The following is a 25,270-nucleotide window of genomic DNA, read 5'->3' on the forward strand; positions in this document are numbered from 1 at the left end:
CCCTGTCCCCTTCTTATTTGAAAGCCGTGGTTTACAACACATAATCTTTGAATTGGGTATATGAAATAAAAATAAACAATTATAGCTCTATCAGATTATAGTAACGCCATTGATAACATTATCAGGTGTTCATCATCGATAGGATGACCATTGTTTACTGATTAGTCACAAAATAACAAATTATAAAACAAATTTGTGGTTTAAATAAGAGGCCCAACAGAGGTTTGATAAAATGCTGTATTTTATATATTTAAAGAAAAAAAAATGGTTTTTATACATGAAATTATCATCATTATACATGTTAAGACTTATGGTCATTTAGCAGTTTATTAACATATCGTTTTGCGTATTCACCAAAAATAGTGAAATAATTTCCCCTTACAATAGGTCAGCTACATTTAATAAACAGTTATCACCATTTGTGTATATATAACCAAGGTATCTCATAACTAGGCAAGGTATATTTACTAGATTTGAGCCAGCGACGACTTTAACATGAAGAACTACTTACTTTCCACAATATTTCTCGTTATTTGTGTCTCTTTGGCAACGTGCCAGGTACCACGATGGGGAAGTTGCCCGGATATTCCAGTTAAACAGAACTTTGATGCCGACAGGGTAAGTCAAAGCTTTTGTAATTGACTAATGTCACAAAATAGTCAGTTTCAGTTATACGATAAACGAATCACAGAAAAAAAAAAATCAAATGTGCATTTCTTAATTGAGATCTTTTTATATGTCTATTTTTTTTTAAATAATAATATGTTTAATCGCAAAATAATTTTAAATTGCCATCATCCTCTTTTAAATCTTGGATGATTTATCTCTTCTCTATTTTTAAAGCGAATTTTGCGTCAGGTGTGGGAGTTGTCGACGGCTCATTAAAAAATAAGGATATGTAGTATGATTGATAAAAACCGACATTTTGATATATATATATATATCTATCAGATATATATATTTATCCTGCAATTGGGTGTCCTACTATACAGATACAGCCCTACAGATATCGCTATGCTGTATCTGTATACTATACAGATATCGCTTTAAAGCTCCGCCCACTGCCGGACTGAGTATTGTTTGAACCTGTGTGACCTCAGAATGTGTATTCCAGTTGCATTCCAATGACGATGACAATTGTCGATTTCAAAACTTGAATGTGTATGATTGTGTTACAAAATCAACCATGTCAATTTCAGCATGCATGTTTAGTGAATGTCAAGTCTGAAGCGTAGGACAACTCGTATACTTCTGTTTCAAATTTGACAATGTTTTGTTATTTGTTTTTACTGTTGAAATTAGTTGTTATGTTAAAATAGATAATTATTCACCTTGAGCGATGTATTATTGTTGACCATTTGAGATTCTTTTTTGCGAACCCGTCTTCAGCGTAATGTGTGATTTTGATATTACTACGCGGGCCTCAAGGGATTACAAATCGAAAATAAATGCTTAATATGTTAGTTTTTGTGTCTTTCAAAACACAAACAATATACAGAATTAATTGCAGGATAAAGACAATAACTGTTTAGTGTCTTTAAATATCAGCTGTATTTGTACTCGGCTCGAAACAGGTGTAGTAGCTCGCTAAAAGCTCGCATACACCTTGTTTCCTAGCCTCGTACAAATACAGCTGATATTTAAAGACACTAAACAGTTATTGTCTATATATATGTATGCAGCTTTTCCATACATCGTAATAATTAATCTGGCCGTGTTGGTCATTCTTCAAAAATCGTAATAACAAATGCACGGAATAATATACAGTAACCAACAAATAAAAAGATAAATAAAAATACATAGTTATTAACAACTACGGCCACGGTATGGTTTTGAATACCTTTGTGCAAAACCAATATCGTATAAAAGGCAACAAATGTATAAAAGATCATGACAGACATAAGATAAAAATGATATTCATCTGAGGGTTGTATGAGTACATGTAGGAGCTTAAAACATGCATTTTCCAAACGCGCATCGATGTGCATAATTATCCTAATATTGTCCATATCGAATATTCTAACGTTCATTATGTGTCGATGTGTCTCTCTGTTGCTTACATTAAATATTTTTAATTTCATTCATTTTTAGTAATGATCATGAAGTGTTAAATATAATTCAAAACACTAGGCTGGTTTTACCTAGACAAAGATCGAGTGATTTGTTGCCAAACTTTAGAGATGTTGGTGTAAAATGCTCTTCAATTTTTCAATTCTGAAGCTGACGTGACAATTGATCTTATTTAAGCAAAGCCAATGATACTTATATACACCAACGGGCGTTTTGTGAACTGGATCATAATACTGATATTTGTTTGGGACTTTTATCATGCTTGACACATGCACAATGGTAGAAAATAATTGATATCGTAATCGTATTCAAAGTTTGCTCGTGTCTTTAGTTTGTTGCCTTCTTGACACAATTTCAAAATCAGCATTTATACATTTCAATTTTGTTTGAAATTTAAACAGATTTTTCCTTAAAAAATGTAAACAATATGACATACTTGTAGTTGAAGAACAGAAAAAAAAAAACCACCATTAGACACACATGTTTGTTTATTTTCAGTATTTAGGAAAATGGTACGAAAATGAGAAATTTTTCTTTATTGCTGAAATTGGACTGAAATGTATTAGTGCTAATTACAGCTTAAACAACGATGGTAGTATCAAAGTTCTTAACGCGGGAATAAATACGAGGTAAGTAACTTTTACAATCAACTTTTTTCTTTCAACATACGGGAAACTTTATAGTCATTATTGTTGTCTTATACATGCCAGAGCCAAATAAATAAAAGGTTGTGAGCCTATCTACATTTGTTTTACAGATTTTTATGGCCCTGCAACGAATTTGTCGGTGTCATATAGTTTTACCCTTGTCCGTCATTCCGTAATTCCGTCATTCTGTCATTCCGTCATTCCGCAACAAACCATTATACGGAGTTTTTTTCTAAACACCTTCAGATATTGGACTGATTTTTGGTACGTGAGTTAACCATGATGAGTTAAAGATCAAGTTTAAGTTTCGTTCCGCTCCTCTAAATAATGCCGAAATTACTGGCTTTGGACTATGATACATTGTTGATACGCACTTTTTTCAGATACGCTTTCAGATATTGGGCTGATTTTTGGTATGTGAGTTACTCATGATAAGTTACAGATCAAGTTTAAGTTTCGTTCCGTTCGGCTAATTTTTGTTGTATTTTCCGGCTTTGGACTTTGATAGTTTTTTGAAAATCACAGTTATACGGACCTTTTTTTCTAAAAGCTTGCAGATATTGGGCTGATTTTTGCTATGTGAGCTAACCATGATGAGTTACAGATCAAGATTAAGTTTCGTTCCGCTCCGCTAATTTTTGTCAAAATGAAGGGTCTACAACTTTGAAAATTGTCGAAATTCACAGTTATACGGACTTTTTTTCTATAAGCCTCCAGATTTTGAGCTGATTTTTTTATATGTGAGACTACTATCATATTTGTGTCCACATGTGTTATTGAAATTGCAGATTTTTCATTTGGGAGGATATTTCTACCCTCAGATGTAAAAAGTAGTTCTATCCTAGGCTAGCAATTTGGTAATACACGTTAATTATAATTCCATTACAACTACCATATTTAATATCGTTTCAATATTCATACACTTAATATGGAAAGCCAACGGGGTCAAAATTCTTAATTCGTAACTTGTCAATTCGTTACTTGTAGCTGTGTAAATTGTTAATTTGCAACTTGTTAGTGTGAAATTCATAATGCTTAATTCGTAAATTGTCAATTTGTAACTACCAGACTCAAGCTGGCAGCCACTTTCATCGGCCAATCAAGATAGCAGCCACTTTTTTCCAGCAGCCAATTTTGACGATATGTCTAAAAACCAAAAAACTGCATGAGACTCAAACGTTCAAAAAATCGCTAAATCTTAGTTAAATGCAATCTAACAGCGGAAATCGACAATTTCACGATTTCTGCTAATTTCTAAAGCATTTCATTTCGTTTTAAATATATATGTAAGCGGTCTGTCCTTTATTTGACATTCGATAATTGATATTCTGCTAGCCGTCGGTTCAATATTTAAATTTAGTTGAAAATCACTATCAAGCCTGAGGGAAAAGATAACATTTTTATAACCCCTTCAAGCTGTCATAAATTTTCGTTGTCCTCGAATATAAACCCTGATACAAGTTCTATATTTGTCTTTATGTTATATAGATTTTTATCAATAAAACATTACAGAGGATTCACCAAAGATGTAATTTAATATATAAAATATGAAACAAAATCCAATTACTCCAGAAACATATAGAAATATACATAGAAATACTTATGGAAAGCCAAAAAAGAAAAGAAATTAATAGTGAACACCTACCAGAGACTGCTTAAATGACGGTGACCACCCTAAGACGACTTTGGACCTCTGTGGTGGCCAGACGGGCCCGGATCCCAGAAAAATATTTAACTGGGGAATAGCTTGGGTCAATACCTTTAAAATGAGCTAGGTCCGGTTCGGAACTTTGCCGTTGGTATATGCCGAAAAGTATCGAATGTATGCATATGGTTAATACGGAAAATTACGTTAAGGGGCACATTTGAACCTCTGTGGTGGCCAGACGGGCCCGGATCCCAGAAAAATATTTAAGTGGCAAATAGCTTGAATCAATACCTTTGAAATGAGCTAGGTCCGGTTCGGAACTTTGCCGTAGGAATATGTCGAGGAGTACCGAATGTGTGGTTGATATGGAAAATACGTAAATGGGCAACTCTGAACCTCTGTGGTGGCCAGACGGGCCCGGATCCCAGAAAAATATTTAAGTGGCAAATAGCTTGGATCAATACCTCTGAAGAGAGCTAGGTCCGTTGCGGAACTTTGCCGTAGGGATATGTCGAGGAGTACCGAATGTGTGGTAGATATGGAAAATACGCAAATTGGCAACTTTGAACCTCTGTGGTGGCCAGACGGGCCCGGATCCCAGAAAAATATTTAACTGGGGAATAGCTTGGGTCAATACCTTTAAAATGAGCTAGGTCCGGTTCGGAACTTTGCCGTTGGTATATGCCGAAAAGTATCGAATGTATGCATATGGTTAATACGGAAAATTACGTTAAGGGGCACATTTGAACCTCTGTGGTGGCCAGACGGGCCCGGATCCCAGAAAAATATTTAAGTGGCAAATAGCTTGAATCAATACCTTTGAAATGAGCTAGGTCCGGTTCGGAACTTTGCCGTAGGAATATGTCGAGGAGTACCGAATGTGTGGTTGATATGGAAAATACGTAAATGGGCAACTCTGAACCTCTGTGGTGGCCAGACGGGCCCGGATCCCAGAAAAATATTTAAGTGGCAAATAGCTTGGATCAATACCTCTGAAGAGAGCTAGGTCCGTTGCGGAACTTTGCCGTAGGGATATGTCGAGGAGTACCGAATGTGTGGTAGATATGGAAAATACGCAAATTGGCAACTTTGAACCTCTGTGGTGGCCAGACGGGCCCGGATCCCAGAAAAATATTTAACTGGGGAATAGCTTGGGTCAATACCTTTAAAATGAGCTAGGTCCGGTTCGGAACTTTGCCGTTGGTATATGCCGAAAAGTATCGAATGTATGCATATGGTTAATACGGAAAATTACGTTAAGGGGCACCTTTGAACCTCTGTGGTGGCCAGACGGGCCCGGATCCCAGAAAAATATTTAAGTGGCAAATAGCTTGAATCAATACCTTTGAAATGAGCTAGGTCCGGTTCGGAACTTTGCTGTAGGAATATGTCGAGGAGTACCGAATGTGTGGTTGATAGGGAAAATACGTAAATGAGCAACTCTGAACCTCTGTGGTGGCCAGACGGGCCCGGATCCCAGAAAAATATTTAAGTGGCAAATAGCTTGGATCAATACCTCTGAAGAGAGCTAGGTCCGGTTCGGAACTTTGCCGTAGGGATATGTCGAGGAGTACCGAATGTGTGGTAGATATGGAAAATACGCAAATTGGCAACTTTGAACCTCTGTGGTGGCCAGACGGGCCCGGATCCCAGAAAAATATTTAACTGGGGAATAGCTTGGGTCAATACCTTTAAAATGAGCTAGGTCCGGTTCGGAACTTTGCCGTTGGTATATGCCGAAAAGTATCGAATGTATGCATATGGTTAATACGGAAAATTACGTTAAGGGGCACCTTTGAACCTCTGTGGTGGCCAGACGGGCCCGGATCCCAGAAAAATATTTAAGTGGCAAATAGCTTGAATCAATACCTTTGAAATGAGCTAGGTCCGGTTCGGAACTTTGCCGTAGGAATATGTCGAGGAGTACCGAATGTGTGGTTGATATGGAAAATACGTAAATGGGCAACTCTGAACCTCTGTGGTGGCCAGACGGGCCCGGATCCCAGAAAAATATTTAAGTGGCAAATAGCTTGGATCAATACCTCTGAAGAGAGCTAGGTCCGGTTCGGAACTTTGCCGTAGGGATATGTCGAGGAGTACCGAATGTGTGGTAGATATGGAAAATACGCAAATTGGCAACTTTGAACCTCTGTGGTGGCCAGACGGGCCCGGATCCCAGAAAAATATTTAACTGGGGAATAGCTTGGGTCAATACCTTTAAAATGAGCTAGGTCCGGTTCGGAACTTTGCCGTTGGTATATGCCGAAAAGTATCGAATGTATGCATATGGTTAATACGGAAAATTACGTTAAGGGGCACATTTGAACCTCTGTGGTGGCCAGACGGGCCCGGATCCCAGAAAAATATTTAAGTGGCAAATAGCTTGAATCAATACCTTTGAAATGAGCTAGGTCCGGTTCGGAACTTTGCCGTAGGAATATGTCGAGGAGTACCGAATGTGTGGTTGATATGGAAAATACGTAAATGGGCAACTCTGAACCTCTGTGGTGGCCAGACGGGCCCGGATCCCAGAAAAATATTTAAGTGGCAAATAGCTTGGATCAATACCTCTGAAGAGAGCTAGGTCCGTTGCGGAACTTTGCCGTAGGGATATGTCGAGGAGTACCGAATGTGTGGTAGATATGGAAAATACGCAAATTGGCAACTTTGAACCTCTGTGGTGGCCAGACGGGCCCGGATCCCAGAAAAATATTTAACTGGGGAATAGCTTGGGTCAATACCTTTAAAATGAGCTAGGTCCGGTTCGGAACTTTGCCGTTGGTATATGCCGAAAAGTATCGAATGTATGCATATGGTTAATACGGAAAATTACGTTAAGGGGCACCTTTGAACCTCTGTGGTGGCCAGACGGGCCCGGATCCCAGAAAAATATTTAAGTGGCAAATAGCTTGAATCAATACCTTTGAAATGAGCTAGGTCCGGTTCGGAACTTTGCTGTAGGAATATGTCGAGGAGTACCGAATGTGTGGTTGATAGGGAAAATACGTAAATGAGCAACTCTGAACCTCTGTGGTGGCCAGACGGGCCCGGATCCCAGAAAAATATTTAAGTGGCAAATAGCTTGGATCAATACCTCTGAAGAGAGCTAGGTCCGGTTCGGAACTTTGCCGTAGGGATATGTCGAGGAGTACCGAATGTGTGGTAGATATGGAAAATACGCAAATTGGCAACTTTGAACCTCTGTGGTGGCCAGACGGGCCCGGATCCCAGAAAAATATTTAACTGGGGAATAGCTTGGGTCAATACCTTTAAAATGAGCTAGGTCCGGTTCGGAACTTTGCCGTTGGTATATGCCGAAAAGTATCGAATGTATGCATATGGTTAATACGGAAAATTACGTTAAGGGGCACCTTTGAACCTCTGTGGTGGCCAGACGGGCCCGGATCCCAGAAAAATATTTAAGTGGCAAATAGCTTGAATCAATACCTTTGAAATGAGCTAGGTCCGGTTCGGAACTTTGCCGTAGGAATATGTCGAGGAGTACCGAATGTGTGGTTGATATGGAAAATACGTAAATGGGCAACTCTGAACCTCTGTGGTGGCCAGACGGGCCCGGATCCCAGAAAAATATTTAAGTGGCAAATAGCTTGGATCAATACCTCTGAAGAGAGCTAGGTCCGGTTCGGAACTTTGCCGTAGGGATATGTCGAGGAGTACCGAATGTGTGGTAGATATGGAAAATACGCAAATTGGCAACTTTGAACCTCTGTGGTGGCCAGACGGGCCCGGATCCCAGAAAAATATTTAACTGGGGAATAGCTTGGGTCAATACCTTTAAAATGAGCTAGGTCCGGTTCGGAACTTTGCCGTTGGTATATGCCGAAAAGTATCGAATGTATGCATATGGTTAATACGGAAAATTACGTTAAGGGGCACATTTGAACCTCTGTGGTGGCCAGACGGGCCCGGATCCCAGAAAAATATTTAAGTGGCAAATAGCTTGAATCAATACCTTTGAAATGAGCTAGGTCCGGTTCGGAACTTTGCCGTAGGAATATGTCGAGGAGTACCGAATGTGTGGTTGATATGGAAAATACGTAAATGGGCAACTCTGAACCTCTGTGGTGGCCAGACGGGCCCGGATCCCAGAAAAATATTTAAGTGGCAAATAGCTTGGATCAATACCTCTGAAGAGAGCTAGGTCCGTTGCGGAACTTTGCCGTAGGGATATGTCGAGGAGTACCGAATGTGTGGTAGATATGGAAAATACGCAAATTGGCAACTTTGAACCTCTGTGGTGGCCAGACGGGCCCGGATCCCAGAAAAATATTTAACTGGGGAATAGCTTGGGTCAATACCTTTAAAATGAGCTAGGTCCGGTTCGGAACTTTGCCGTTGGTATATGCCGAAAAGTATCGAATGTATGCATATGGTTAATACGGAAAATTACGTTAAGGGGCACCTTTGAACCTCTGTGGTGGCCAGACGGGCCCGGATCCCAGAAAAATATTTAAGTGGCAAATAGCTTGAATCAATACCTTTGAAATGAGCTAGGTCCGGTTCGGAACTTTGCTGTAGGAATATGTCGAGGAGTACCGAATGTGTGGTTGATAGGGAAAATACGTAAATGAGCAACTCTGAACCTCTGTGGTGGCCAGACGGGCCCGGATCCCAGAAAAATATTTAAGTGGCAAATAGCTTGGATCAATACCTCTGAAGAGAGCTAGGTCCGGTTCGGAACTTTGCCGTAGGGATATGTCGAGGAGTACCGAATGTGTGGTAGATATGGAAAATACGCAAATTGGCAACTTTGAACCTCTGTGGTGGCCAGACGGGCCCGGATCCCAGAAAAATATTTAACTGGGGAATAGCTTGGGTCAATACCTTTAAAATGAGCTAGGTCCGGTTCGGAACTTTGCCGTTGGTATATGCCGAAAAGTATCGAATGTATGCATATGGTTAATACGGAAAATTACGTTAAGGGGCACCTTTGAACCTCTGTGGTGGCCAGACGGGCCCGGATCCCAGAAAAATATTTAAGTGGCAAATAGCTTGAATCAATACCTTTGAAATGAGCTAGGTCCGGTTCGGAACTTTGCCGTAGGAATATGTCGAGGAGTACCGAATGTGTGGTTGATATGGAAAATACGTAAATGGGCAACTCTGAACCTCTGTGGTGGCCAGACGGGCCCGGATCCCAGAAAAATATTTAAGTGGCAAATAGCTTGGATCAATACCTCTGAAGAGAGCTAGGTCCGGTTCGGAACTTTGCCGTAGGGATATGTCGAGGAGTACCGAATGTGTGGTAGATATGGAAAATACGCAAATTGGCAACTTTGAACCTCTGTGGTGGCCAGACGGGCCCGGATCCCAGAAAAATATTTAACTGGGGAATAGCTTGGGTCAATACCTTTAAAATGAGCTAGGTCCGGTTCGGAACTTTGCCGTTGGTATATGCCGAAAAGTATCGAATGTATGCATATGGTTAATACGGAAAATTACGTTAAGGGGCACATTTGAACCTCTGTGGTGGCCAGACGGGCCCGGATCCCAGAAAAATATTTAAGTGGCAAATAGCTTGAATCAATACCTTTGAAATGAGCTAGGTCCGGTTCGGAACTTTGCCGTAGGAATATGTCGAGGAGTACCGAATGTGTGGTTGATATGGAAAATACGTAAATGGGCAACTCTGAACCTCTGTGGTGGCCAGACGGGCCCGGATCCCAGAAAAATATTTAAGTGGCAAATAGCTTGGATCAATACCTCTGAAGAGAGCTAGGTCCGTTGCGGAACTTTGCCGTAGGGATATGTCGAGGAGTACCGAATGTGTGGTAGATATGGAAAATACGCAAATTGGCAACTTTGAACCTCTGTGGTGGCCAGACGGGCCCGGATCCCAGAAAAATATTTAACTGGGGAATAGCTTGGGTCAATACCTTTAAAATGAGTTAGGTCCGGTTCGGAACTTTGCCGTTGGTATATGCCGAAAAGTATCGAATGTATGCATATGGTTAATACGGAAAATTACGTTAAGGGGCACCTTTGAACCTCTGTGGTGGCCAGACGGGCCCGGATCCCAGAAAAATATTTAAGTGGCAAATAGCTTGAATCAATACCTTTGAAATGAGCTAGGTCCGGTTCGGAACTTTGCTGTAGGAATATGTCGAGGAGTACCGAATGTGTGGTTGATAGGGAAAATACGTAAATGAGCAACTCTGAACCTCTGTGGTGGCCAGACGGGCCCGGATCCCAGAAAAATATTTAAGTGGCAAATAGCTTGGATCAATACCTCTGAAGAGAGCTAGGTCCGGTTCGGAACTTTGCCGTAGGGATATGTCGAGGAGTACCGAATGTGTGGTAGATATGGAAAATACGCAAATTGGCAACTTTGAACCTCTGTGGTGGCCAGACGGGCCCGGATCCCAGAAAAATATTTAACTGGGGAATAGCTTGGGTCAATACCTTTAAAATGAGCTAGGTCCGGTTCGGAACTTTGCCGTTGGTATATGCCGAAAAGTATCGAATGTATGCATATGGTTAATACGGAAAATTACGTTAAGGGGCACCTTTGAACCTCTGTGGTGGCCAGACGGGCCCGGATCCCAGAAAAATATTTAAGTGGCAAATAGCTTGAATCAATACCTTTGAAATGAGCTAGGTCCGGTTCGGAACTTTGCCGTAGGAATATGTCGAGGAGTACCGAATGTGTGGTTGATATGGAAAATACGTAAATGGGCAACTCTGAACCTCTGTGGTGGCCAGACGGGCCCGGATCCCAGAAAAATATTTAAGTGGCAAATACCTTGGATCAATACCTCTGAAGAGAGCTAGGTCCGGTTCGGAACTTTGCCGTAGGGATATGTCGAGGAGTACCGAATGTGTGGTAGATATGGAAAATACGCAAATTGGCAACTTTGAACCTCTGTGGTGGCCAGACGGGCCCGGATCCCAGAAAAATATTTAACTGGGGAATAGCTTGGGTCAATACCTTTAAAATGAGCTAGGTCCGGTTCGGAACTTTGCCGTTGGTATATGCCGAAAAGTATCGAATGTATGCATATGGTTAATACGGAAAATTACGTTAAGGGGCACATTTGAACCTCTGTGGTGGCCAGACGGGCCCGGATCCCAGAAAAATATTTAAGTGGCAAATAGCTTGAATCAATACCTTTGAAATGAGCTAGGTCCGGTTCGGAACTTTGCCGTAGGAATATGTCGAGGAGTACCGAATGTGTGGTTGATATGGAAAATACGTAAATGGGCAACTCTGAACCTCTGTGGTGGCCAGACGGGCCCGGATCCCAGAAAAATATTTAAGTGGCAAATAGCTTGGATCAATACCTCTGAAGAGAGCTAGGTCCGTTGCGGAACTTTGCCGTAGGGATATGTCGAGGAGTACCGAATGTGTGGTAGATATGGAAAATACGCAAATTGGCAACTTTGAACCTCTGTGGTGGCCAGACGGGCCCGGATCCCAGAAAAATATTTAACTGGGGAATAGCTTGGGTCAATACCTTTAAAATGAGCTAGGTCCGGTTCGGAACTTTGCCGTTGGTATATGCCGAAAAGTATCGAATGTATGCATATGGTTAATACGGAAAATTACGTTAAGGGGCACCTTTGAACCTCTGTGGTGGCCAGACGGGCCCGGATCCCAGAAAAATATTTAAGTGGCAAATAGCTTGAATCAATACCTTTGAAATGAGCTAGGTCCGGTTCGGAACTTTGCTGTAGGAATATGTCGAGGAGTACCGAATGTGTGGTTGATAGGGAAAATACGTAAATGAGCAACTCTGAACCTCTGTGGTGGCCAGACGGGCCCGGATCCCAGAAAAATATTTAAGTGGCAAATAGCTTGGATCAATACCTCTGAAGAGAGCTAGGTCCGGTTCGGAACTTTGCCGTAGGGATATGTCGAGGAGTACCGAATGTGTGGTAGATATGGAAAATACGCAAATTGGCAACTTTGAACCTCTGTGGTGGCCAGACGGGCCCGGATCCCAGAAAAATATTTAACTGGGGAATAGCTTGGGTCAATACCTTTAAAATGAGCTAGGTCCGGTTCGGAACTTTGCCGTTGGTATATGCCGAAAAGTATCGAATGTATGCATATGGTTAATACGGAAAATTACGTTAAGGGGCACCTTTGAACCTCTGTGGTGGCCAGACGGGCCCGGATCCCAGAAAAATATTTAAGTGGCAAATAGCTTGAATCAATACCTTTGAAATGAGCTAGGTCCGGTTCGGAACTTTGCCGTAGGAATATGTCGAGGAGTACCGAATGTGTGGTTGATATGGAAAATACGTAAATGGGCAACTCTGAACCTCTGTGGTGGCCAGACGGGCCCGGATCCCAGAAAAATATTTAAGTGGCAAATAGCTTGGATCAATACCTCTGAAGAGAGCTAGGTCCGGTTCGGAACTTTGCCGTAGGGATATGTCGAGGAGTACCGAATGTGTGGTAGATATGGAAAATACGCAAATTGGCAACTTTGAACCTCTGTGGTGGCCAGACGGGCCCGGATCCCAGAAAAATATTTAACTGGGGAATAGCTTGGGTCAATACCTTTAAAATGAGCTAGGTCCGGTTCGGAACTTTGCCGTTGGTATATGCCGAAAAGTATCGAATGTATGCATATGGTTAATACGGAAAATTACGTTAAGGGGCACATTTGAACCTCTGTGGTGGCCAGACGGGCCCGGATCCCAGAAAAATATTTAAGTGGCAAATAGCTTGAATCAATACCTTTGAAATGAGCTAGGTCCGTTGCGGAACTTTGCCGTAGGGATATGTCGAGGAGTACCGAATGTGTGGTAGATATGGAAAATACGCAAATTGGCAACTTTGAACCTCTGTGGTGGCCAGACGGGCCCGGATCCCAGAAAAATATTTAACTGGGGAATAGCTTGGGTCAATACCTTTAAAATGAGTTAGGTCCGGTTCGGAACTTTGCCGTTGGTATATGCCGAAAAGTATCGAATGTATGCATATGGTTAATACGGAAAATTACGTTAAGGGGCACCTTTGAACCTCTGTGGTGGCCAGACGGGCCCGGATCCCAGAAAAATATTTAAGTGGCAAATAGCTTGAATCAATACCTTTGAAATGAGCTAGGTCCGGTTCGGAACTTTGCTGTAGGAATATGTCGAGGAGTACCGAATGTGTGGTTGATAGGGAAAATACGTAAATGAGCAACTCTGAACCTCTGTGGTGGCCAGACGGGCCCGGATCCCAGAAAAATATTTAAGTGGCAAATAGCTTGGATCAATACCTCTGAAGAGAGCTAGGTCCGGTTCGGAACTTTGCCGTAGGGATATGTCGAGGAGTACCGAATGTGTGGTAGATATGGAAAATACGCAAATTGGCAACTTTGAACCTCTGTGGTGGCCAGACGGGCCCGGATCCCAGAAAAATATTTAACTGGGGAATAGCTTGGGTCAATACCTTTAAAATGAGCTAGGTCCGGTTCGGAACTTTGCCGTTGGTATATGCCGAAAAGTATCGAACGTATGCATATGGTTAATACGGAAAATTACGTTAAGGGGCACCTTTGAACCTCTGTGGTGGCCAGACGGGCCCGGATCCCAGAAAAATATTTAAGTGGCAAATAGCTTGAATCAATACCTTTGAAATGAGCTAGGTCCGGTTCGGAACTTTGCCGTAGGAATATGTCGAGGAGTACCGAATGTGTGGTTGATATGGAAAATACGTAAATGGGCAACTCTGAACCTCTGTGGTGGCCAGACGGGCCCGGATCCCAGAAAAATATTTAAGTGGCAAATACCTTGGATCAATACCTCTGAAGAGAGCTAGGTCCGGTTCGGAACTTTGCCGTAGGGATATGTCGAGGAGTACCGAATGTGTGGTAGATATGGAAAATACGCAAATTGGCAACTTTGAACCTCTGTGGTGGCCAGACGGGCCCGGATCCCAGAAAAATATTTAACTGGGGAATAGCTTGGGTCAATACCTTTAAAATGAGCTAGGTCCGGTTCGGAACTTTGCCGTTGGTATATGCCGAAAAGTATCGAATGTATGCATATGGTTAATACGGAAAATTACGTTAAGGGGCACATTTGAACCTCTGTGGTGGCCAGACGGGCCCGGATCCCAGAAAAATATTTAAGTGGCAAATAGCTTGAATCAATACCTTTGAAATGAGCTAGGTCCGGTTCGGAACTTTGCCGTAGGAATATGTCGAGGAGTACCGAATGTGTGGTTGATATGGAAAATACGTAAATGGGCAACTCTGAACCTCTGTGGTGGCCAGACGGGCCCGGATCCCAGAAAAATATTTAAGTGGCAAATAGCTTGGATCAATACCTCTGAAGAGAGCTAGGTCCGTTGCGGAACTTTGCCGTAGGGATATGTCGAGGAGTACCGAATGTGTGGTAGATATGGAAAATACGCAAATTGGCAACTTTGAACCTCTGTGGTGGCCAGACGGGCCCGGATCCCAGAAAAATATTTAACTGGGGAATAGCTTGGGTCAATACCTTTAAAATGAGCTAGGTCCGGTTCGGAACTTTGCCGTTGGTATATGCCGAAAAGTATCGAATGTATGCATATGGTTAATACGGAAAATTACGTTAAGGGGCACCTTTGAACCTCTGTGGTGGCCAGACGGGCCCGGATCCCAGAAAAATATTTAAGTGGCAAATAGCTTGAATCAATACCTTTGAAATGAGCTAGGTCCGGTTCGGAACTTTGCTGTAGGAATATGTCGAGGAGTACCGAATGTGTGGTTGATAGGGAAAATACGTAAATGAGCAACTCTGAACCTCTGTGGTGGCCAGACGGGCCCGGATCCCAGAAAAATATTTAAGTGGCAAATAGCTTGGATCAATACCTCTGAAGAGAGCTAGGTCCGGTTCGGAACTTTGCCGTAGGGATATGTCGAGGAGTACCGAATGTGTGGTAGATATGGAAAATACGCAAATTGGCAACTTTGAACCTCTGTGGTGGCCAGACGGGCCCGGATCCCAGAAAAATATTTAACTGGGGAATAGCTTGGGTCAATACCTTTAAAATGAGCTAGGTCCGGTTCGGAACTTTGCCGTTGGTATATGCCGAAAAGTATCGAATGTATGCATATGGTTAATACGGAAAATTACGTTAAGGGGCACCTTTGAACCTCTGTGGTGGCCAGACGGGCCCGGATCCCAGAAAAATATTTAAGTGGCAAATAGCTTGAATCAATACCTTTGAAATGAGCTAGGTCCGGTTCGGAACTTTGCCGTAGGAATATGTCGAGGAGTACCGAATGTGTGGTTGATATGGAAAATACGTAAATGGGCAACTCTGAACCTCTGTGGTGGCCAGACGGGCCCGGATCCCAGAAAAATATTTAAGTGGCAAATAGCTTGGATCAATACCTCTGAAGAGAGCTAGGTCCGGTTCGGAACTTTGCCGTAGGGATATGTCGAGGAGTACCGAATGTGTGGTAGATATGGAAAATACGCAAATTGGCAACTTTGAACCTCTGTGGTGGCCAGACGGGCCCGGATCCCAGAAAAATATTTAACTGGGGAATAGCTTGGGTCAATACCTTTAAAATGAGCTAGGTCCGGTTCGGAACTTTGCCGTTGGTATATGCCGAAAAGTATCGAATGTATGCATATGGTTAATACGGAAAATTACGTTAAGGGGCACATTTGAACCTCTGTGGTGGCCAGACGGGCCCGGATCCCAGAAAAATATTTAAGTGGCAAATAGCTTGAATCAATACCTTTGAAATGAGCTAGGTCCGGTTCGGAACTTTGCCGTAGGAATATGTCGAGGAGTACCGAATGTGTGGTTGATATGGAAAATACGTAAATGGGCAACTCTGAACCTCTGTGGTGGCCAGACGGGCCCGGATCCCAGAAAAATATTTAAGTGGCAAATAGCTTGGATCAATACCTCTGAAGAGAGCTAGGTCCGTTGCGGAACTTTGCCGTAGGGATATGTCGAGGAGTACCGAATGTGTGGTAGATATGGAAAATACGCAAATTGGCAACTTTGAACCTCTGTGGTGGCCAGACGGGCCCGGATCCCAGAAAAATATTTAACTGGGGAATAGCTTGGGTCAATACCTTTAAAATGAGCTAGGTCCGGTTCGGAACTTTGCCGTTGGTATATGCCGAAAAGTATCGAATGTATGCATATGGTTAATACGGAAAATTACGTTAAGGGGCACCTTTGAACCTCTGTGGTGGCCAGACGGGCCCGGATCCCAGAAAAATATTTAAGTGGCAAATAGCTTGAATCAATACCTTTGAAATGAGCTAGGTCCGGTTCGGAACTTTGCTGTAGGAATATGTCGAGGAGTACCGAATGTGTGGTTGATAGGGAAAATACGTAAATGAGCAACTCTGAACCTCTGTGGTGGCCAGACGGGCCCGGATCCCAGAAAAATATTTAAGTGGCAAATAGCTTGCTTGGATCAATACCTCTGAAGAGAGCTAGGTCCGGTTCGGAACTTTGCCGTAGGGATATGTCGAGGAGTACCGAATGTGTGGTAGATATGGAAAATACGCAAATTGGCAACTTTGAACCTCTGTGGTGGCCAGACGGGCCCGGATCCCAGAAAAATATTTAACTGGGGAATAGCTTGGGTCAATACCTTTAAAATGAGCTAGGTCCGGTTCGGAACTTTGCCGTTGGTATATGCCGAAAAGTATCGAATGTATGCATATGGTTAATACGGAAAATTACGTTAAGGGGCACCTTTGAACCTCTGTGGTGGCCAGACGGGCCCGGATCCCAGAAAAATATTTAAGTGGCAAATAGCTTGAATCAATACCTTTGAAATGAGCTAGGTCCGGTTCGGAACTTTGCCGTAGGAATATGTCGAGGAGTACCGAATGTGTGGTTGATATGGAAAATACGTAAATGGGCAACTCTGAACCTCTGTGGTGGCCAGACGGGCCCGGATCCCAGAAAAATATTTAAGTGGCAAATAGCTTGGATCAATACCTCTGAAGAGAGCTAGGTCCGGTTCGGAACTTTGCCGTAGGGATATGTCGAGGAGTACCGAATGTGTGGTAGATATGGAAAATACGCAAATTGGCAACTTTGAACCTCTGTGGTGGCCAGACGGGCCCGGATCCCAGAAAAATATTTAACTGGGGAATAGCTTGGGTCAATACCTTTAAAATGAGCTAGGTCCGGTTCGGAACTTTGCCGTTGGTATATGCCGAAAAGTATCGAATGTATGCATATGGTTAATACGGAAAATTACGTTAAGGGGCACATTTGAACCTCTGTGGTGGCCAGACGGGCCCGGATCCCAGAAAAATATTTAAGTGGCAAATAGCTTGAATCAATACCTTTGAAATGAGCTAGGTCCGGTTCGGAACTTTGCCGTAGGAATATGTCGAGGAGTACCGAATGTGTGGTTGATATGGAAAATACGTAAATGGGCAACTCTGAACCTCTGTGGTGGCCAGACGGGCCCGGATCCCAGAAAAATATTTAAGTGGCAAATAGCTTGGATCAATACCTCTGAAGAGAGCTAGGTCCGTTGCGGAACTTTGCCGTAGGGATATGTCGAGGAGTACCGAATGTGTGGTAGATATGGAAAATACGCAAATTGGCAACTTTGAACCTCTGTGGTGGCCAGACGGGCCCGGATCCCAGAAAAATATTTAACTGGGGAATAGCTTGGGTCAATACCTTTAAAATGAGCTAGGTCCGGTTCGGAACTTTGCCGTTGGTATATGCCGAAAAGTATCGAATGTATGCATATGGTTAATACGGAAAATTACGTTAAGGGGCACCTTTGAACCTCTGTGGTGGCCAGACGGGCCCGGATCCCAGAAAAATATTTAAGTGGCAAATAGCTTGAATCAATACCTTTGAAATGAGCTAGGTCCGGTTCGGAACTTTGCTGTAGGAATATGTCGAGGAGTACCGAATGTGTGGTTGATAGGGAAAATACGTAAATGAGCAACTCTGAACCTCTGTGGTGGCCAGACGGGCCCGGATCCCAGAAAAATATTTAAGTGGCAAATAGCTTGGATCAATACCTCTGAAGAGAGCTAGGTCCGGTTCGGAACTTTGCCGTAGGGATATGTCGAGGAGTACCGAATGTGTGGTAGATATGGAAAATACGCAAATTGGCAACTTTGAACCTCTGTGGTGGCCAGACGGGCCCGGATCCCAGAAAAATATTTAACTGGGGAATAGCTTGGGTCAATACCTTTAAAATGAGCTAGGTCCGGTTCGGAACTTTGCCGTTGGTATATGCCGAAAAGTATCGAATGTATGCATATGGTTAATACGGAAAATTACGTTAAGGGGCACCTTTGAACCTCTGTGGTGGCCAGACGGGCCCGGATCCCAGAAAAATATTTAAGTGGCAAATAGCTTGAATCAATACCTTTGAAATGAGCTAGGTCCGGTTCGGAACTTTGCCGTAGGAATATGTCGAGGAGTACCGAATGTGTGGTTGATATGGAAAATACGTAAATGGGCAACTCTGAACCTCTGTGGTGGCCAGACGGGCCCGGATCCCAGAAAAATATTTAAGTGGCAAATAGCTTGGATCAATACCTCTGAAGAGAGCTAGGTCCGGTTCGGAACTTTGCCGTAGGGATATGTCGAGGAGTACCGAATGTGTGGTAGATATGGAAAATACGCAAATTGGCAACTTTGAACCTCTGTGGTGGCCAGACGGGCCCGGATCCCAGAAAAATATTTAACTGGGGAATAGCTTGGGTCAATACCTTTAAAATGAGCTAGGTCCGGTTCGGAACTTTGCCGTTGGTATATGCCGAAAAGTATCGAATGTATGCATATGGTTAATACGGAAAATTACGTTAAGGGGCACATTTGAACCTCTGTGGTGGCCAGACGGGCCCGGATCCCAGAAAAATATTTAAGTGGCAAATAGCTTGAATCAATACCTTTGAAATGAGCTAGGTCCGGTTCGGAACTTTGCCGTAGGAATATGTCGAGGAGTACCGAATGTGTGGTTGATATGGAAAATACGTAAATGGGCAACTCTGAACCTCTGTGGTGGCCAGACGGGCCCGGATCCCAGAAAAATATTTAAGTGGCAAATAGCTTGGATCAATACCTCTGAAGAGAGCTAGGTCCGTTGCGGAACTTTGCCGTAGGGATATGTCGAGGAGTACCGAATGTGTGGTAGATATGGAAAATACGCAAATTGGCAACTTTGAACCTCTGTGGTGGCCAGACGGGCCCGGATCCCAGAAAAATATTTAACTGGGGAATAGCTTGGGTCAATACCTTTAAAATGAGCTAGGTCCGGTTCGGAACTTTGCCGTTGGTATATGCCGAAAAGTATCGAATGTATGCATATGGTTAATACGGAAAATTACGTTAAGGGGCACCTTTGAACCTCTGTGGTGGCCAGACGGGCCCGGATCCCAGAAAAATATTTAAGTGGCAAATAGCTTGAATCAATACCTTTGAAATGAGCTAGGTCCGGTTCGGAACTTTGCCGTAGGAATATGTCGAGGAGTACCGAATGTGTGGTTGATATGGAAAATACGTAAATGGGCAACTCTGAACCTCTGTGGTGGGCAGACGGGCCCGGATCCCAGAAAAATATTTAAGTGGCAAATAGCTTGGATCAATACCTCTGAAGAGAGCTAGGTCCGGTTCGGAACTTTGCCGTAGGGATATGTCGAGGAGTACCGAATGTGTGGTAGATATGGAAAATACGCAAATTGGCAACTTTGAACCTCTGTGGTGGCCAGACGGGCCCGGATCCCAGAAAAATATTTAACTGGGGAATAGCTTGGGTCAATACCTTTAAAATGAGCTAGGTCCGGTTCGGAACTTTGCCGTTGGTATATGCCGAAAAGTATCGAATGTATGCATATGGTTAATACGGAAAATTACGTTAAGGGGCACATTTGAACCTCTGTGGTGGCCAGACGGGCCCGGATCCCAGAAAAATATTTAAGTGGCAAATAGCTTGAATCAATACCTTTGAAATGAGCTAGGTCCGGTTCGGAACTTTGCCGTAGGAATATGTCGAGGAGTACCGAATGTGTGGTTGATATGGAAAATACGTAAATGGGCAACTCTGAACCTCTGTGGTGGCCAGACGGGCCCGGATCCCAGAAAAATATTTAAGTGGCAAATAGCTTGGATCAATACCTCTGAAGAGAGCTAGGTCCGTTGCGGAACTTTGCCGTAGGGATATGTCGAGGAGTACCGAATGTGTGGTAGATATGGAAAATACGCAAATTGGCAACTTTGAACCTCTGTGGTGGCCAGACGGGCCCGGATCCCAGAAAAATATTTAACTGGGGAATAGCTTGGGTCAATACCTTTAAAATGAGCTAGGTCCGGTTCGGAACTTTGCCGTTGGTATATGCCGAAAAGTATCGAATGTATGCATATGGTTAATACGGAAAATTACGTTAAGGGGCACCTTTGAACCTCTGTGGTGGCCAGACGGGCCCGGATCCCAGAAAAATATTTAAGTGGCAAATAGCTTGAATCAATACCTTTGAAATGAGCTAGGTCCGGTTCGGAACTTTGCTGTAGGAATATGTCGAGGAGTACCGAATGTGTGGTTGATAGGGAAAATACGTAAATGAGCAACTCTGAACCTCTGTGGTGGCCAGACGGGCCCGGATCCCAGAAAAATATTTAAGTGGCAAATAGCTTGGATCAATACCTCTGAAGAGAGCTAGGTCCGGTTCGGAACTTTGCCGTAGGGATATGTCGAGGAGTACCGAATGTGTGGTAGATATGGAAAATACGCAAATTGGCAACTTTGAACCTCTGTGGTGGCCAGACGGGCCCGGATCCCAGAAAAATATTTAACTGGGGAATAGCTTGGGTCAATACCTTTAAAATGAGCTAGGTCCGGTTCGGAACTTTGCCGTTGGTATATGCCGAAAAGTATCGAATGTATGCATATGGTTAATACGGAAAATTACGTTAAGGGGCACCTTTGAACCTCTGTGGTGGCCAGACGGGCCCGGATCCCAGAAAAATATTTAAGTGGCAAATAGCTTGAATCAATACCTTTGAAATGAGCTAGGTCCGGTTCGGAACTTTGCCGTAGGAATATGTCGAGGAGTACCGAATGTGTGGTTGATATGGAAAATACGTAAATGGGCAACTTTGAACCTCTGTGGTGCCCAGACGGGCCCGGATCCCGGAAAAATATTTAAGTGGCAAATAGCTTGGATCAATACCTCTGAAGAGAGCTAGGTCCGGTTCGGAACTTTGCCGTAGGGATATGTCGAGGAGTACCGAATGTGTGGTAGATATGGAAAATACGTAAATTGGCAACTTTGAACCTCTGTGGTGGCCAGACGGGCCCGGATCCCAGAAAAATATTTAACTGGGGAATAGCTTGGGTCAATACCTTTAAAATGAGCTAGGTCCGGTTCGGAACTTTGCCGTTGGTATATGCCGAAAAGTATCGAATGTATGCATATGGTTAATACGGAAAATTACGTTAAGGGGCACCTTTGAACCTCTGTGGTGGCCAGACGGGCCCGGATCCCAGAAAAATATTTAAGTGGCAAATAGCTTGAATCAATACCTTTGAAATGAGCTAGGTCCGGTTCGGAACTTTGCCGTAGGAATATGTCGAGGAGTACCGAATGTGTGGTTGATATGGAAAATACGTAAATGGGCAACTCTGAACCTCTGTGGTGGCCAAACGGGCCCGGATCCCAGAAAAATATTTAAGTGGCAAATAGCTTGGATCAATACCTCTGAAGAGAGCTAGGTCCGGTTCGGAACTTTGCCGTAGGGATATGTCGAGGAGTACCGAATGTGTGGTAGATATGGAAAATACGTAAATTGGCAACTTTGAACCTCTGTGGTGGCCAGACGGGCCCGGATCCCAGAAAAATATTTAAGTGGCAAATAGCTTGAATCAATACCTTTGCAATGAGCTAGGTCCGGTTCGGAACTTTGCCGTAGGAATATGTCGAGGAGTACCGAATGTGTGGTTGATATGGAAAATACGTAAATGGGCAACTCTGAACCTCTGTGGTGGCCAGACGGGCCCGGATCCCAGAAAAATATTTAAGTGGCAAATAGCTTGGATCAATACCTCTGAAGAGAGCTAGGTCCGGTTCGGAACTTTGCCGTAGGGATATGTCGAGGAGTACCGAATGTGTGGTAGATATGGAAAATACGTAAATTGGCAACTTTGAACCTCTGTGGTGGCCAAACGGGCCCGGATCCCAGAAAAATATTTAACTGGGGAATAGCTTGGATCAATACCTTTAAAATGAGCTAGGTCCAGTTTGGAACTTTGGCGTTGGTATATGCCGAAAAGTACCGAATGTGTGGTTAATACGGAAATTGACGTTAAGGGGCACCATAGAACCTTCTGTGGTGGCCAGGCGGGCCCGGATCCCAGATAGTACAACACCTCCAAATATAGATAAATTAAGATGGCTTCTTATAATGCTAGTAAAAAAGAACACGAATATAAAGTGTATAGAACTTGTTTGGTAACCTTCTTTCATTGAAACAGGTTAAATTTAAAGTAGGGGACGGACACAGTTTTAAACTTTAAAGAAAAGAATGTTTAAAAAGGTGGACCGAGAAAAGTCTTAACTGGTGTCCCAAGTGTTAAAGACTTAAGCCCAAAGGTATCGCATCAAGGATTTTACTGACGAAAAAGTACAAAGTTCTTTTTATGAACCTTAACTTAAAAGACGGTTCAGGATTTGAACCGCATCGGAAAGGTCTTGCGAAAACAAAACAGGTGTGGGTGAAAGAGGTCTTTGTTCCATGAAAAGGGTAACCTGAGTCCTTAAACTCTTGATTTAAATAATAAGATTTGCAGTACCAACCTTTTAGCAAGTATAGGCTTTGACAATTTGCCCAAGATTATAATGGATACTTTCGTTATGCGAGTATTAATGTGGTGAAGGATTAAACATCTGGACTACGTCTTTACCAAATAATAAACCACTAACGGATTTTAATCTCCCAACAGCATGTTTCGATAGAATAGACATCCTCAGACTCTCTAGATTTTCCTTGTTTTGGTCTTAAGCTTCTATTGACAACTAAAGTTTCAAGAGTTCATCAATGTTTTATGTGTCGAGTTTTTAATCTGATTTACCTCGAGTTCTTGGTGCAGAGTGGTCTTAAACTCATCTACCCTTTTCTCGAGTTCTTTAATGACTGTATCATATTCTTTCTCTAGTCTTTTTATATCTCTCTTTATCTGGTTACACGCGGATTGTAATTTTAATTCTAACGGTTTCGAATAGTGTTTCAATTGACGCATGACTCGTCGTTTTGTTGCAGCATCCGTATTATTATTCTAAGATTTAATGTTAGTGATAGGATTGTTGTTCATGTTCAATTCTTCAAGTTATTGACTCCTATGTATTTCTCAATTTCCATAAAGTCCAAATTTGTCTGTCTTGGAAACGCAACTTCATCAAGGTTTTCCTTCAGACAACAATTGTGACAATTACAAACAAAAGTTTCCACAGACCACTGGTGCTCTTATCTGAAGTTCATCGGTGATGTAGTAGATCTTAAGCTTCAAGTAATTTACCATTACGTAAGGGGGAATTAAAGTCCGTAAGAATGAAAATACGCTTTGCTTGTTGTCGTCTTAAACTAACACGTCCAATGGGTTCCAGGTCTCATAATGGAAGGGTTAAAAGGTCATCAAACACGTCTTGCAATCGTTAAATGTAATGTTCTGTCAATTGACTTGTTTCTTCGTTCCTTTAGCTTTCCTGGTGTGTTGACCATCACCCATTCGATATTAACACATCTTGTAAGAATCCATACAAAGTTAGTTAACAAAATGAATGTCGTACATTTGAAATCTTTGAAATGTCTAAGATAATTGCTCCTTAGTACACAGGCTTGTTAAACTTTAGTTTGGTTTTCTTTATGTTTACTTCTACCATGGACTCGTTATACACCACGAATTGGTCACAGTTGGATGTAGCTATTAGTTTCAACGGTTGCTTATCAGTAGTCATTAATATTATATTCACCCGTTAACGTGTGTTTTCCATGGTATTTTCAAACATTGAGTTGTTCATCAGTTTAAAGGAATACTTTTCAGATACGATGCTGGCTATGATTCTAAGGTTAGTGTTCAGGTCAATGAAAATTTTAAGCCAAATTGATTGTTAAAGTTTGACACACGATGCACTTTGGTTAATACCAACCATTGGAAACAACACTGTTTCAAATTAAAAAAAAATAAATAGTAAACACATGTAGTACATGAACATAGTCAGCCACACTAATGTGTTTATAATTAAGTCGGTCAGCAGATAGTAGTCGTGTTTTCGTCATGTCGTAATGACCCTTCATGAAATCGTAAGATAAACATTTTATTTTTAATTATTTATCATAAATTCATTATTCTACCTAAATCACGACTTTCATACCTTAAATTGGTTCAACTTTAAATTCTAAGCTAAATATATAAGGTGTCGGACGAATTTAACATAAACTTACACGAATCAATGAAAAGCATTTCTTACCGGTAATTGACAGTCTAAGTTACATTTTTTTTATGTGCTGCAACACGATACTTACCTGTCGAACGCTCGTGATCACGCACTTTGTCTTCACCTAATTCATCATCGCACATGTGACAATCTTAACTCGCTGTAAATCATTGGGATCTTCTTCAGTCATCACCAGGTCTTTTATCAATGTAGATGTCTGCAATCGCCTTCATTATCTCTTCCATACAAGCCACAAATCTCTGAACAATGTCTTCCAGTGAGTACACTTTTGTTTCTTTATATTCCCTATGAGCATACTGGACACGGTAGTAAAACCAGAAGGTGTATTTTATTAGTTTACATCCGTGTAAGCTTTTAGTTTGTCAGGTTGGCAAGTGTCTATCTGTTCTTATCTACATTGAATGTCAGCATAAATAACATAAGGAAATCGCATTTTACGTTGGTACTATGTTGTAAGATATTGTAATGGTATCTTCTTCTGGAATTTCAATTTTCA

The 25,270-nt window shown here is 42.4% G+C and overlaps 1 protein-coding gene across 1 annotated transcript in view; it reads left to right on the forward strand.

Moving 5' to 3' along the window:
• The first annotated feature begins 385 nt into the window (after positions 1 to 385).
• Positions 386 to 25,270, forward strand: part of LOC143052542 (apolipoprotein D-like) — a 41,965-nt gene continuing 17,080 nt past the window's right edge. The window contains exons 1-2 of the mRNA XM_076225594.1: positions 386 to 618; positions 2,569 to 2,699. Of these exons, the coding sequence (XP_076081709.1) occupies positions 496 to 618; positions 2,569 to 2,699 (254 nt within the window). The 5' untranslated portion in view covers positions 386 to 495. The remainder of the gene's footprint in view (positions 619 to 2,568; positions 2,700 to 25,270) is intronic.

Source organism: Mytilus galloprovincialis, chromosome 11 (genome assembly GCF_965363235.1).
Source record: "Mytilus galloprovincialis chromosome 11, xbMytGall1.hap1.1, whole genome shotgun sequence".
NCBI classification, from domain to species: Eukaryota; Metazoa; Mollusca; class Bivalvia; order Mytilida; family Mytilidae; genus Mytilus; species Mytilus galloprovincialis.